General features: G+C 71.3%; 2 protein-coding genes across 3 annotated transcripts; both read right to left on the reverse strand.

Annotated features, from left to right (window-relative positions):
* Nucleotides 1–217: 217 nt before the first annotated feature.
* Nucleotides 218–8,071, reverse strand: ASIC3 (acid sensing ion channel subunit 3). Of its 2 annotated transcripts, XM_036407019.2 has the most exons (11): nucleotides 7,083–8,070; nucleotides 4,347–4,497; nucleotides 3,951–4,078; nucleotides 2,984–3,134; nucleotides 2,845–2,901; nucleotides 2,157–2,310; nucleotides 1,426–1,517; nucleotides 1,276–1,355; nucleotides 1,136–1,207; nucleotides 988–1,034; nucleotides 377–539 (listed from the first exon to the last, which is right to left on the reverse strand). In XM_036407019.2, the coding sequence occupies exons 1-11, from the start codon at nucleotides 7,635–7,637 to the stop codon at nucleotides 461–463; spliced, it is 1,566 nt and encodes a 521-aa protein (XP_036262912.1). In that variant the 5' UTR covers nucleotides 7,638–8,070; the 3' UTR covers nucleotides 377–460. The 2 variants fall into 2 exon arrangements, with proteins under 2 accessions (XP_036262911.1, XP_036262912.1); XM_036407018.2 differs by lacking the exon at nucleotides 988–1,034 and having other exon boundaries at nucleotides 218–539; nucleotides 7,083–8,071.
* A 1,128-nt stretch (nucleotides 8,072–9,199) lies between these two features.
* ABCB8 (ATP binding cassette subfamily B member 8) lies at nucleotides 9,200–14,125 on the reverse strand. The gene is made up of 16 exons (XM_036378968.1): nucleotides 14,049–14,125; nucleotides 13,186–13,462; nucleotides 12,464–12,619; nucleotides 12,292–12,386; nucleotides 12,112–12,217; nucleotides 11,656–11,817; nucleotides 11,489–11,574; nucleotides 11,320–11,417; nucleotides 11,096–11,201; nucleotides 10,956–10,989; nucleotides 10,661–10,797; nucleotides 10,456–10,550; nucleotides 10,187–10,320; nucleotides 9,936–10,083; nucleotides 9,418–9,668; nucleotides 9,200–9,325 (listed from the first exon to the last, which is right to left on the reverse strand). Exons 1-16 carry the CDS (start codon nucleotides 14,123–14,125, stop codon nucleotides 9,245–9,247), a joined length of 2,043 nt encoding a protein of 680 aa, XP_036234861.1. The 3' UTR covers nucleotides 9,200–9,244.
* Between the last annotated feature and the right edge of the window lie 277 nt (nucleotides 14,126–14,402).

Here is a 14,402-nt window from a genome sequence, read left to right on the forward strand (position 1 = left end):
GCACCCCAAGACCCCTGGGCACCCCAGACCCCTGGGCACCCCAAGACCCCTGAGCACCCCAAGACCCCTGGGCACCCCAGACCCCTGGGCACCCCAGACCCCTGAGCACCCCAGACCCCTGAGCACCCCAAGACCCCTGAGCACCCCAGACCCCTGGGCACCCCAGACCCCTGGGCACCCCAGGCCCCCCATCCCCCCAAGCAGCCTGGAGCCGGGCCTGGGGCACCTCTTTATTTGGGGGGGCCGTGGGGAGGGGTTGCATGTCCAGCGCGGGGGGGCACAGGCAGCGCATGCAGGGAGGTGGGAGCGGGGCCGGGGGGGCCCCTCACCCCCAGCCCCCCGACGCCCCCTCAGGGGGCGGGGGAGGCCTGGAGGCCGCCCCGCGGCCCGGGGGTGTCCCCCCAGCCCCCCGGCCGGCGGGGGGGCGGGCTGGGCTCTGCGGGGGGGCCCGGGGGGGGCCCTAGAGCCGGGTGACGAGGTAGCAGGTTCGGGGCGACGCCGAGACGGGGCGCGGGGCCGGGCAGGGGGGGCCAGGCGCCCTGCGGGGGGGTGGGGGTCAGCTCCCACTGCCAGCCCTGCCCTTGGGGGCCTCTGCCCCCTGCCCCCTCCCCGTGTGCCCCACGGTGGCCCCGGAGCCCTCGCCTTTGGCAGGGGACAGCGCACAGCCAGCCTGGAGCCGGGCTGGCCCTCCCGTGTCCCCACAGGGACCCCCCCCTCCTGCCCCACTGGGACCCCAGCCCGAACCCCCCAGTGCAGCAGGGGTACCCCGGAACAAGGTGCCGTGGGGGATGATGAGGATGGGGGATGTCTGCAGGGAATGCAGGGGGGTCTGCAGAGAATGCGGGGGGTTCGCAGGGAATGCGGGAACGCCACCCCGGTCCTGGCCCTGGGGAGCCCCCCAGGGACCCCCATCTCCCCCCGGGGAGCGACAGCCCCGCACCCCCCGTGCCGGCCCCGGGGGGCTCCGGGTGCCCCCCCCCCGTGTACCTGGGTGGGCGCGGGGCCGTGGGGCTGCCCGGGACCGCCGGGTGCTCCTGGACGGGCGCACGGAGGGACGAGAGAGCGGTGAGCGGGGGGGTGATGGGGTGCGACCCCCGGGCGGGGGGCGGGGGGCGGGGGGGCGCGGGGGGGTTACCAGGGTGCCGCCGTCGCTCCGGGGGCTCCGCTTCTTCTCCTTGTACAGGCTGAGGAGTTTGTCCCGGAACACCTGGGGGGGGACGGGTCAGGGTCCCCAGCCCGGAGAGCCCCGGGCAGGGGGAGGCCGGGGGGGCTCACCTCGTACAGGTAATCAAAGATCTCCAGGATGGTGAGGAGGCTGGCGCCAATGAAGAGCCCCATCTGCCCCCCGATGTCACCTGTGCGGGAGGTGACGTCAGCGAGGGCAGAGCCCGTGTCCCCCGGCACCCCCGGGTCTCCGTCCCTCACCCAGCAGCCCCGCCACCTCGTACGCCTTCTTCTGCTCGATCATCTCGTAGTTGAGTGCCTCGAAGAAGATGTCCAGGACCAGCACATTGTCCCTGGGGAGACACGGGGGCACTGTCAGCTGCAGGGGGGTGCCAGGCCGTGCCGTGCCAGGCTGTGCCGTGCCGCACTAGGGGCTGCACTCTGCCATGGGGTACCGTGGGGCAGGGCAGAGGGGGCACACGGGTGTGCCAGGCCATGCTGGGCCATGCTGAGCCATGCCGTGCTGTGTGGGTTTCCCGTCTCTGGGGCAGGTCTGCACAGGGAGGCCATGCTGTGCCACACTGTGCCATGCCATGCTGTCACGCCATGCCATGCCGTGTCACATGTCACTTTGGGCTGTCAGTTGGTGTGTGATGGGGATGCCGTGCGTGGCTGTGTCGTGCTGCTGTGTCACACTGTCATGCTGTCCCAGTTCGTGTCTGCTGGGGGATGCTGGGTGGGTGTGCCCTGTCACACTGTCACTGGGCTGTGTCAGTTCATGGATGCTGGGGCCCTTGTGTCACACTGCTGGTTCATGCCACGGGGCCATGCCGTGCCGTGTCACACTGTCACACTGTGCCCTGTGTTGGCGCTGTCATGCCGGGCCGTGGGGCTGTGTCACGCTGTGCGCTGGCGAGGCGGCGGGTGACACCGCGGTGACAGTGCGGTGGCAGTGGCAGTGACAGCGCAGTGGAGGTGGCGGTGTCACTCACGCAATGTACTGCTCCGTCTTGTTGAACTTCTTGGCCAGGTACTTGGCCGAGGCCTTGCTGGGGATCTTGACCATGGAGAGCTCCTTGCCGTAGCGCACCATGGCGCAGGGCGTGCGGCACGCGCAGTACTCGCTGTCCTTCGTCACCAGGAAGTCTGGGGGGGCGCGGGTGGCACCGGGACCCCAGACCTCTGCCCGGGGGGGGGGCAGGATGCTCCGGGGACAGAGCTGGGTGCTGTCCCCCCACCCCCCCACCCGGGACAAGTGTGCAACCCAGGACGAGTGTGCCACGGGCACTGTTGGTGGCACAGGGAGGGGGCCCGGCCCTGCACATCTGGGGACAGCAGTGACCCCCACCCTGGTGAAGGCACAGGGACACCGGAGCCGCATTCTGAGTGGTGGGGGCACAGGGACACCAGAGCTGCCCTCACAGTGGTGGGGGCACAGGGACACCAGAGCCGCATTCTCAGTGGTGGGGGCACAGGGACACCAGAGCTGCCCTCACAGTGGTGGGGGCACAGGGACACCAGAGCCGCATTCTCAGTGGTGGGGGCACAGGGACACCAGAGCCGCATTCTCAGTGGTGGGGGCACAGGGACACCGGAGCTGCTCTCACAGCAATGAGGGCATGGGGAGGCTCGGGGGTGCCCGGGGGTGCCCGGGGCCGTTGCGGGGCTCGGGGTACGTACCCAGCGCGGGGTCGGCGCACTCCTTGTACTGCTCCGGGGTGCAGACGTTGGCATTGCCTGCGGGGGAGGCGGCGGTGGCGGGGCCGGGGTTGGTGCCCTGGTGCCGCAGCCCCGCGGCCCCCGGGCGCCCCCCGCTCACCCGGCATGTGCACCATGCGGCAGTTGCAGTTCTCGGCCAGGTAGCGCGTCTCGCAGTCCAGGCGGCACGCCGTCAGGCTGTAGTTGGTGAAGAAGTCGGACTCGATGGGGGTGGCCTTGCAGTCCCCCCACGGCGGGGGCAGGTACACCAGCTGCCGGGCACCCGCTAAGGAAAACACGGCGTCCTGGGACCCCGGGCCAGCCCCGATGTCCCCGCTGTCGTGCCCGGCCACGGCCGCGCCTCCCGGCCCGCGGCGGTGCCGTCCCTCGGGCAGAGCTCACCCCGCACCCCAGCGCTGCGGGTCCTGCCCCCCCCGCGCCCCGGCCCTTCCCGTCCCCTCCTGTCGGGGCACGGGGACGGCTGCTGCAGCAGTTGTCACCTGTACCGGGTGCCACAGCGAGGGCCGGCGGGTGGCACTGGCTGGAGCGGGACGTGCCGGGTGGGGGGCTCAGCGCGGACCCCCGCCCTGCCCTTGGTGCGGGGATGGTGCCTGGTGAGGGCCCAGCACCCCCCGCCCGTGGGTGCCAGGGCCGCTCCTGCTGCCGCCGCGCTCCTGCCGCCCATGTGCCGGCACACGTGGTGACGCCCACCCCAGGCACCTAAATTTAGGTGTCTGGCTGCGGGGGCCGGTGCCGCCACCCCCCGGCGGCTGTTCCGCGGAGCCGGGGGTCGCTGTCGGAGCCGCTGCCCGCGTGGGGCTGCCCCACAGCCTGTGCTGTGCAGTGGCATGGCACCCATGGCACGGCTGGGCAGGGGCGTCCCCATGGGCATGGCTGGGTGCCCGCGGCTTGGAATGTCCCCACAGGGCTGGCTGTGGCAGCACCAGGCCATCCCAAGCCCTGTGAGGGTCCATTCTCGTCCCTTTGGGTCCCATCCCGGGCCCTGTGAGGGTCCATCCCAGTCCCCGCGGGGCCCATCCCGGTCCCTCGGGGGTGTGTGCCCAGCCCCGGGCGCCGTGCCCGGATACCCGCTGCTGCTGGCAGGAGACGAAGGTCTGGAAGCCAGGGGCGACGCCGAAGCCCAGCTGGTCAATGAAGGGAGGCTCGTCCTGGCTGTGGATCTGCACCTTCACCCCCACCTCAAACGAGGTCTCATCTGCCGAGCAGGGGACGGGGGTCAGGTGCAGGGCAGGGATCTCACCTGTGTCCCTCCCAGATGGACACGTACTCACCTGTGTCCCCCCAAAAGGATGGGTACTCAGCTGGGACCCAAGTGCTCTGACCCGTATCCCCCCAGACAGGCAGGTCCCCCCTGTGTCCCCCCAGGTGCAGGGTCCCCCCTGTGTCCCCCAAGTGCAGGGCCTCACCTGTGTCCCCCCAGACAGGCAGCTCCCCCCTATGTCCCCCCAGGTGCAGGGGCTCACCTGTGTCCCCCCAGACGGGCAGGTACTCCTCCTGCTGCACGTTGAGCATGAGCTCCAGGCCGTTGCCGGAGCCGCCCTGCAGCGTGGTCAGCACCTCCCGGCCCGGCCCCCCCGGGTTGAACGTGTAGCACTTCCCCAGGCGGGTGAAGATCTGCAGGGACACACGTGGGACACGGGGACAGGGCGCTCACTGCCACTGCAGGCACCCCTGTGGACATGCAGTGCCACCGTGGGGACCCTGTGGGGACACAGGGACATACACGGGGACATGGCAGTGGGGATTCCAGTGCCCTGCATCACCCAGAGCAGGATCCCAGTACGCCCCAGGACAGGATCCCAGTGCCCTGCAGGACCCAGGATGGGGTCCCAGTGCCCCAGGACAGGATCCCAGTGCCCTGCAGGACCCAGGGTGGGGTCCCAGTGCCCCAGGACAGGATCCCAGTGCCCTGCAGGACCCAGGATGGGGTCCCAGTGCCCCAGGACAGGATCCCAGTGCCCTGCAGGACCCAGGGTGGGGTCCCAGTGCCCCAGGACAGGATCCCAGTGCCCTGCAGGACCCAGGATGGGGTCCCGGTGCCCCAGGACAGGATCCCAGTGCCCTGCAGGACCCAGGGTGGGGTCCCAGTGCCCCAGGACAGGATCCCAGTGCTGCCAGGAGAAGGCGAGGGCGCTGATGGTGCCTGGCCTGTGCTGCTGCGGCTCTGCAGGGATATTGGGTTTCGTCACAGCTCCAGGGAACATGTGGGGACACTTGAGATGGGAAGGCACAAGCCAGAGCGGTGATGGGGACCAGGACTCCTTTGTCACAGCGGCAGAGGCCACCGTGTCCCCCCCAGAGCCGAGAGCCTGCCCTGGGCAGCCCCCCCGGGTCCCGCAGCCCCAGCAGAGCCCTGGGGTGACCTTGAGTTCCCGGGGATGGGAACCCCCAGCCGGGACCCCGGGCTGCCCCTGAGCCCCAGCCGGGTCCCAGGGCCCCCAGCTCCTGCCCCGTGGTGCCGGGGGTGCCCCACCCGGGGTGATGTCCCACGGGGGGGAGCGGAGGGGGCGTTACCGTGGCAACCAGCTGCTCCCAAAGTGGGGACCCGTTGCCATGGCAATGCGGTGCCCAAGGAGGAAAGGGGGGGGCGGGTGTCATGGCAACGGCTGCCCGGCATGGGGATGCTGGGGGGGGCATGGGTGGGGACAGCGATGGGGACGTGTCCCCAGCAGTGCCAGCCCTCCCGCGCTGCACTCGGGGTCACACAGGGACCCACAGCCCCGGGGACCCCCAGCCCTGCTCCCCGAGGATCCCCTGTCCCCACACCCCATCCTGCCCCATCCAACAGGCCCTGGGGGCTGTGAGAGGGGACTCAGCTCACCCCATGGCCCTTGGGCCCCACCACATGTCCAGGAACCTCAGGGACACGGAGCCTGGGCTGGGGTGAGGTGCAGGGACACAGGGCCAGGGCTCAGCACCGTGGCCTGGGTCACAGGATCCCAAGCTGGGGATCCCAATCCCTAAGACTGGCTGAGCTTGGGGATTCTGGGGGGCAGAGCCAGGACCCTGCTGCCTAATCAGGCACTTGCCACCCACCCCAAGTCCCGCCCTGGGGACCCTCAGCCCTGCTGCCACACGTCCCAGCCCTCAAACCCAGGGGCCATCACCACCGCCTGCCGGGCTATGGGGACACTGGCAGAGCAGCTCTGGCCACAGCCACGGGGGGAACAGAGGGAGCACAGGGAGCATGGGGCCACAGACCTGTCAAAGGACAGCTCGTCCCGAAGCTGTGGGGTGAATTCATTAGTGCTCCAAGAGCATTAAGGGGATGGGATGGGACTGGGCAGAGCTGGCATGGCAGACGTGAGCTGCCCAGCGCCCACGCTGCTGCCTGGTGCTGCTGTGGCAGGAGGGGAGTGTCTGTGCTGCCCATGCCGCCATCACTGCCTGTGCCAATGTCCCTGCCTGTCCTGCCCGTGCCAATGCCCCTGCCCGTGCCAATGTCCCTGCCTGTGCCAATTTCCCTGCCTCTCCTGCCCATGCCGATGTCCCTGCCTCTCCTGCCCCTGCCACCACCCCTGTCCACCCTGCCTGTGCCAATGTCCCTGCCCATCCTGTCTGTGCCACCATCCCTACCTGTGCCACTGTCCCTGCCCTGTTCTGGGGGCCGCAGTGGAGCTGCTGAGGGCAGGAATGGGGATGTTGGGGGTCGGGGTGGAGGGTGCTGGGAGCAGCAGCAGGGGGTCCCAGCAGGGCTGGCACGGGGACCCCCACCCATGGAAGAGCTGCCCATGGGAGCCTCTGTGCCAACAGTCGGGGCAGCGGCTGCTGCTGGCGGTGCCCAGTGGCACCTGAGGCTGGCACGGGCGGTGGGGGCTGCACCTGTGAGCACCTGTACAAGTGACACCCCGTGCAGGAGAGCACAGCTGTGAGCACCCTGAGCACCCCACAACCCTGAGCATCCTGTACCCAGCACACCCCTGCATGCCAGCAGAGAGTCCGGGCAGCCCAGAGTGCCCAGCACAGCCCCACTCCATCCTGGCACTGCCCGTAGCCGCCTGGCGCCCCTGCAGGACCCAGGGTGGGGACATCCCGCTGCGGGGGTGCTGTCCTCGGTGGGCCGGGCAGGGCTGAGAGTGCTGCGGGGCTGGGGGGAGAGAGGGGCATCGCCTGCCGGTGCCTGCCCCCAGCAGGACTCCCGGGTCCCTCCGCAGCCCCGGGCCACCCGGCGGGTCCCCTCCCCGGCCCCGGGCACTCACCACGGTGAAGTTGCGGGCAGTGCAGCCGGTGCCGCGGAAGGAGCACTGCAGCAGCATGTCGGCCAGGTCGTGGCCCGTGCGGTTGTAGAACTCGGCCATGCTGAAGGGCTTCGCCTTGAAGTTCTTGAAGTTGGCCTTGTCGCGCAGCGCGGCCAGGACGTGGGGCTCGGCCAGCTGCGGGTTGCTGATCTCGTAGCGCTCGTTGAGCAGCGCCAGCAGCTCGCCCACGTGGTACATGTCGTTGCGGGTGATTTTGGAGAAGCGGAACTCGTTGAGGTTGCAGATGGTGATGGCCGGGAAGGTGAGGTTGCGGGCAGCCACCTCGTCCAGCTTGGTGACGTGCGGGTAGGTGAGGAAGTAGGCGACGCGCTCGGCGCACACGAGCAGCAGCAGCCCCAGCGAGCCCAGGAAAAAGCCGCCCCAGAGCACGCGGCGCAGGGACACGGCCCCGTAGGCGAAGACGTGGCTGATGCCGTGCAGCGAGGAGCTGTGGGCGAACGCCCGCAGGCTCGAGAGCCCCTCGCCCTCCCCGCTGCCCTCCGAGCCCCTCCTCATCCTGTTGCGGCCGGGGCCCCGCGCTGCCCCGCAGCCTCAGCCCATCGCCGCGCGGGGCTCAGGGCGCAGCCGGCGGGAGGGAACGGGGGAGGAGGAGGGTGGGCAGGGGAGAGGAAGGCAGGGATGGGGGGGCAGGAGCGGCCGCCGCGCTGCCCCCGGTCCGTCACGCTGCCGGTGCCGCTGCCGCTGCCGCCCGGCCGGCGCCGCGGAGCCGCGGGCGGCGCAGCGCAGCCCCCGTCCCGCTCCCAGCCCCAGCCTCAGCCCCGGCCGCGGTCTCGGCTCCGATCCCGGTCCCGGTTCGAGCCCTGGTCCCCGATCCGATCCCGATTCCAGCCTCGGTCCCCCTCCTGATCCCGGTCCCGGATCCGGTCCCAGCCCCGATCCCAGCTCCAGTTCCAGCCCCAGCCCCGGTCCCGCTCCCGGCTCCGCTCCCGCCGCGGCGCAGCCGCCGCCGGTCCCCGCCGTCCCCCGCCGCCGCCGCCCCCGCCCCTCCCGCGGCTCCACCCGCCGCCCCCGCCGGCGGCCGCAGCCTTGGGGTGCGGGGGGGCCGGGACCCCCGGGGAAGGGGGGCGGCAGACAGCGCCCCTGCACCGGGCAGCCCGGGGAGCCCGGGGGTCACACCGAGGTCCCCCCACCCCGGGGTCACACAGGGGTCCCCCCACCCCGGGAGGGATGCAGTGGATCCTTCAGCCCAGAAGGATGTGGCAGGGTCCCCCTGCTCCGGGGGTGGCACAGGGGTCTCCCATCCAGAGGCTGACCCGTGGGACCCCCGCCCCGGGAGAGTCATGCAGGGCTAATCCTACCCCGGGGGTCACACAGGGGCTCCCCCCGCCTGGGGGGCTGACACAAGGGTCCCCTACCTTGGGGGCCAGCACAGGGGACAGTCCCTCCAGTGGCGTTACAAAAGGGTAACCCCATTCCAGGGGTCCCCCGTCCCGGGGTCAGGCAGAGGGTCCCTACCCCAGGAAGATGACACAGGCTCCCTCCGCTGCTGGAGGGTGACACAGGCGACCCCCTCGTTCCAGCGGCGGGTCACACGGGGGTCTCCTCACCCCAGAGGTCACCCAGGGGTGACACATGAGGCCCCCTGCCCCGGGGGTAATATCGGGGTCCCCCTGACAGAAATCACGCAGGGGCTCCTCCATCCTGGGGGGTGCAGGGGTCCCCCATCCCGGGGTCACGTAGGGGTTCACCCCTCCAGCCCCCGGGGGTCTTGCAGCGTTTCCTTACTCGGGAGTGACAGGGGTGCCACACTCCCCGGTGACACACGGGACACCCCAGGGTCACACGGGGAACGCTCACAGCATCAGGGCCACGCAGGGGTCCCGCACCTCGGCAGGGGGCTGGCACCGAGCAGGGGTGACACAGGGGGTGACACCGGGGGTGACACAGGGGACACCCCCGCCCCGTGGAGCTGCGCGACAGGGAGGGGGCGGGACCAGCGTCATAGACCACGCCCACCACATACATCACCCACGAGGCCCCGCCCCCTCCCAGAGCCGAGGGCGCCCCCCCGCGGCCCGGAGGACCCTTCGCGACCCCCGCGACAGAGCGCAGCCCGGTCCGCCTGGCAGCGCCGCTTTATTGGGGAGCAGCGCGGGGACCCCTCAGGACCCCTCCTTCGTCTGCCGTCGGATGAGCTCGGCGTAGAGACCCCCCCGCCGCAGCAGCTCCTCGTGAGTCCCCGCCTGCGGAGACAGCGGGGACAGCCGATGGTGTCACCTGCGGGGCGCACCCAGGCGTCACCTGCGGGGCCCGTGCCCACCTGCGCCCGCCTCACCTCGGCCACGCGGCCGCGGGCCAGCACGGCGATGAGGTGCGCGCCGCGGATGGTGCTGAGGCGGTGCGCGATGAGCAGCACGGTGCGGCCGGCGGCAGCGCGCTCCAGCGCCGCCTGCACCGCCCGCTCCGCCTGCGCGTCCAGCGCGCTCGTGGCCTCGTCCAGGATCAGCACGGCGGGGTCCTTGAGCAGCGCCCGGGCGATGGCGATGCGCTGCTTCTGCCCCCCGGACAGCGCCGTGCCGCGCTCGCCTGCAGGGCACCGCGGGGACACCGCGGGGACACCGTGGGGATGCTGTGCTGCACCGTGCCAGGGGATCCCCGCTGTGTCCGTGCCGCAGAGCCCGGGGACGCCGCCCCGGCCCGCAGCCAAGGAGCCCCCACACCCGGAGCCCATCCCTCCTGCTCAGAGCCCAGCGCGGCCACGGCTCCCTGTGAACCTCAGCAGCGACCAGCACCGGGGTCCCCACTGGACCGGGACCACCTCAGCTGGGCTGGCCCCTCCCACCCCGGCCATACCCACGATGGTGTCGTAGCCCTCGGGGAAGCTGCGGATGAAGCCGTCAGCGTCGGCGAGCCGGGCAGCCTCGTACACCTCGGCATCAGAGGCTCCTGGCTTCCCGAAGCGGATGTTCTCCATGATGGTGGTGCCAAACAGCACCGGCTCCTGCAGCACACCCGGCCCTCAGCACTGAGCCCAGCCAGCCCCACCTCCCTCCCCTTGCCCAGGGACACCAGGGGGCCCCGGCCAGCAGCACTCCTGTCCCCACCTGGCTGATGAAGCCGATGACCTGCCCGCGCAGCCAGGAGGGGTCCAGGCCGGCGATGTCGTGCCCGTCCAGGGTGATGGTTCCTGCCGTGGGCTCGTAGAACCGCTCCAGCAGCGCTGCCACCGTTGACTTCCCTGGGGAGGGGACCCCTGAGCCCCCCTGCTCCGGAGCCCTGGGGGGCTCCCAGTCCCTGGCACACACTGGGCGCACTGGGCAGAGGACTGGGCTGCAGGAGGATGTGCCCAGGGAGAGGTGGGGGGTGCTGGTACCTCCTCCTGAGGGGCCCACGATGGCCACGGTCTGGCATGGGGGCAGGGTGAGGCTGAAGTCCTTCAGGACAGGGTAGCCAGGCCGGGTGGGGTAACTGCAGGGAGAGGAGCAGGGGCTGCAGGGCTGTGGGGACATGGTGCCAATCCCCCGTCCATGGGGTGGCTCAGAGCCATGGGGGCCAGGCAGGGGCCTGCTGGGACTCACCTGAAGGAGACGTGGTTGAAGGAGATGCGTCCAAGCAGGGAGTGGGCAGGGATGGTGGCGCCCCCCTGCAGTGGCACGAGGGGCTCCAGTCTCAGCAGCTCCAAGACACGGGCACCAGCACTCAGACCCCGCACCACCTGTGGGGGGACAGCAGGAGCACCTCATGGCCCCCAGACCCCACCTCACTGGCACTCAGACCCCATCTCACCCACAGGGAGGGTGGTGAAAGCAGCCCCAGAGCCCCAAACCTGAATCCCCAGCCTCAGGGGGTGCCAGGACCCCTCACCCCACCTACCTGGCCCATCAGGATGGAGATGCTGGCCAATGACCTGGGATGCACAAGAGCAGAGGTTGAGCTCAGTGCCGTGCCCAGGCACGCTGCAGGGTACAGAGGGTACCAGGGGTTCTGGGGGCACCGCTGGGCCCTGCCCTGACCTTTGCACTGTCTGTGAGGCCACCAGGAAGGACATGAGGTCACCGGGTGAGAGTTGGTCTCCAGCCATCAGGGAGCCACCCACGAAGATGGTTCCCAGGACGATGCCTGTGGGGTGGGGGCAGAGCTGGATTTGAAGGGGACACGCAGAAGGGGCATGGGGGAGGTCCTGCCCAAGGGAGTCCCACCCACCGCCCCCAGGTCGCACTGCGTGACCCCCACTGACCGTTGAGCGCCAGGTTGGAGAGCCCCTGGAAGGCGGCGATGCCGAGTCCCAGCTGCTCGCTCAGATGGCCGGCACGGTCCACCTCGGCACGGAACAGCCTGGGGCAGGGGTGGGCCGGGGTCCCCTCTGCCCCACGCCCACCACCCCCAGGGCCCACCCTCGCCCTTACCCTGCCTGCTGCTCCTCCATGGCGAAGGCGCGCACTGTCCGCACGTTGCCCAGCGCCTCGTCGGCCACCACGGTGGCCTTGGCCACCTGCAGGGACAGCGGGGACATCAGAGACGCCCCACGCCCATGCTCGGGGCCGACAGGGCAGGGGGTCTCAGTGAGGGTTACCTGCTCCTGAGCCTGGCGGGACAGGCCGCGCAGGAAGGCGCCGATGACGGCACCAGCGCCCACGAGCGCCGGCAGCGCCACGAGCAGCAGCCCCGTGAGCTTGGGCGAGAGCAGGTACAGCGACACGAAGCAGCCGGCGGTCTGGGTGCCGCTGCGCAGGCCCTGGGGGACACAGAGGCTGGGGGGACTGCTGGGCTGGCCCAGGAGATGGCCAGGCTCACCTGGGACATGGCCGGGCTGGCCCAGGAGATGGCCAGGCTCACCTGGGACATGGCCGGGCTGGCCCAGGAGATGGCCAGGCTCACCTGGGACATGGCCGTGCTCACCTGGGACATGGCCAGGCTGGCCCAGGAGATGGCCAGGCTCACCTGGGACATGGCCAGTCTGGCCCAGGAGATGGCCAGGCTCCCCTGGGACATGGCCAGGCTGGCCCAGGAGATGAGAGGCCAGGCTCACCTGGGAGACGGCCAGCTTGAAGGAAGACTTGAACTCCTGGATGTCGGCCGTCAGCCGTGTCACCAGCTGCCCCGTGCGCGTGGCATCAAAGAAGGCCACCTCCTGCCTGCCTGCCGGGGGAGCGGTGGGTGGGGGTCCCCGGGCACCCCCTCTCCCGTGCCCCACCCCTGCCGGGGTTACCTGAGCAGGGCGCTGAAGAGAGCCTTGCGCATGTTGCCGGCCACCCGCTCGCCCACGCGGGCCAGCAGCGCGATGTACCCGAAGGTCAGCAGGCCCTGCGGGACAGGGGGGTCAGCGGGGCCGGGGGGCACCCCGGGACCCCCCACCCGCCCTTTGGGGGGTCGGCACTCACCTGCAGGCAGTAGACGGCGAGGAGGCGCAGGGCTGGGCGCCGCACCTCCCGCAGGTAGGTGGCCACGTGGCCGCGGGCACACCGCGCCACCACGTCCACCAGCTGGCCCAGCAGCACCGGGATGCGCACGTTGAGCAGGGCTGCGCCCAGTGCCAGCTGCAGGGACACACAGGGACAGGGACACGGCTGTCACGGCACCGGGACAGCAGCACGGGGTGCCACACCATTGCACTGGGACAGTGGGTGTCACAGTGTGGCACTGGGACAGTGGGGGTCATGCCATATCACCAGACAGTGGCTATCTTGTGTCAGCACTGGGATGGTGGCTGTCACACTGTGCCACTGGGACAGCATGTGTCACACATCAGCAGATACCAGGATGGTGGGTGTCACACAATGGCACCAGGACAGTGGCTGCCACACCATGCCATGGGGACCGCGGCATGCTACACCCTGCACAGGAACCATGGCCATCACGCTGTGGCACCAGGACAGTGACAGGCAGTGGGATGGCGGGTGTCACGCCATGTCAGTGGGACAGTGGCCATCACGCTGTGGCACCAGGACAGTGACAGGCAGTGGGATGGCGGGTGTCACGCCATGTCAGTGGGACAGTGGCCATCACGCTGCAGCACCGGGGCAGTGTGTTACTCCACAGCTCAGGTGTGACACAGGGACAGTGGGGACAAGGGCGGCCATGGCCACCCACTTGCCCTGCTCACCACAACAGCAGCGGAGAGTGCCAGGAGCTGCGGGCGCAGGAAGGTCCAGAACAGTGGCCAGTCAAAGGGGGTCTCCGGGGGGGGCTCTGGCGGCTCGGGAGCAGCAGAGGGGACAGCAGGGACAGTGGTGGCCTCCTGGCAGCGCGCCGCCGTGCGCAGCAGCCCCAGCAGCACGCAGCCCGAGGCCGAGCCCACCAGGAGCAGCCGGCGCGGGGCCGGGGGCGCGGGGGGCGGCCGGGGGGGCACGGCCAGCCCCAGGCGCCCCCCATACCTGAAACTGGGGAGAGGGGTGAGTGAAGTGAACCTGGGTGAGCCCCTAGGGATCAGCCCAGGCACCTCAGAATCCCATCTCCCCCCTCAGGAAGTTGTGTTCCTGCCTCCAAGGGAGCCAGGATCCCCCAGGACCGCCCGGAATCCTGGAGTCCAATCCCCCACCAGGAGTTGGGGTGCCCCCACCCCAAGGGCCCGTGAGTTTGGGAAGCTCCCGGACGCCGCAGGGCTGCAGAGTGCGAGGTCCCCGCACCGCACCGCACCCAGCGGCGGGCTCCTCCTCCCAGGGCAGCCCGGGGCTCCCCAGCACCTGCCCACGTGTTGCCCCCGCTCCGATTCCCGTCCCGCTGCTCCGGGAAGCCCCCGGACCCCATAACCTCCCGGAGCCCCGGCCTCCCCGCGGTCCCCGCGCAGGGATCCCGGTGTCCGGGAGCCCTCGCGGGTTCCCGGTGCCCCTGGCTCCCCCGCAGCCCGACTCGCACCCCCGGGACCCCCGCGACCCCCGACTCGGGGCTCCTGCCAGCAGGAGTTGGGGTTCCCAAGGGAGCCGAGGCTCCGGGATCCGCCCGGGATGCCCCGCGCTCCCCCGGTACCTGCGCCCCGGCACGGAGGGCGGCCGGAGCCGGGTCCAAGCGCCCGCTGCCCGCAGCAAGAGCACCGGCAGCGGCATGGCGGCTCCGGGCGGGGGCGGCTCCGGGGGCGGCACCGGGCGGCGCGGGGCGGGCCCGGGGCGGGCCCGGGCGGGCGGAGCCCAACACCGCGGCCCGGGCCCTGCGCCGGCCCCGACCCGCGCCGGCCCCGCTCCGCCGCCTCGGGCCCTTCCCGGGCTCCGCGCCCTGACCCCGCCGATCCCCGGGCCCGGCACACCCGCTCCTCCCCGGGGCCGCCTCCGGGCCGCCGGACCCGCACCGGAACCCGCGGCGGAGCTCGGAGCGCGCACCGGCACC

This window comes from Molothrus ater, chromosome 1 (genome assembly GCF_012460135.2).
Source record: "Molothrus ater isolate BHLD 08-10-18 breed brown headed cowbird chromosome 1, BPBGC_Mater_1.1, whole genome shotgun sequence".
NCBI lineage: Eukaryota > Metazoa > Chordata > Aves > Passeriformes > Icteridae > Molothrus > Molothrus ater.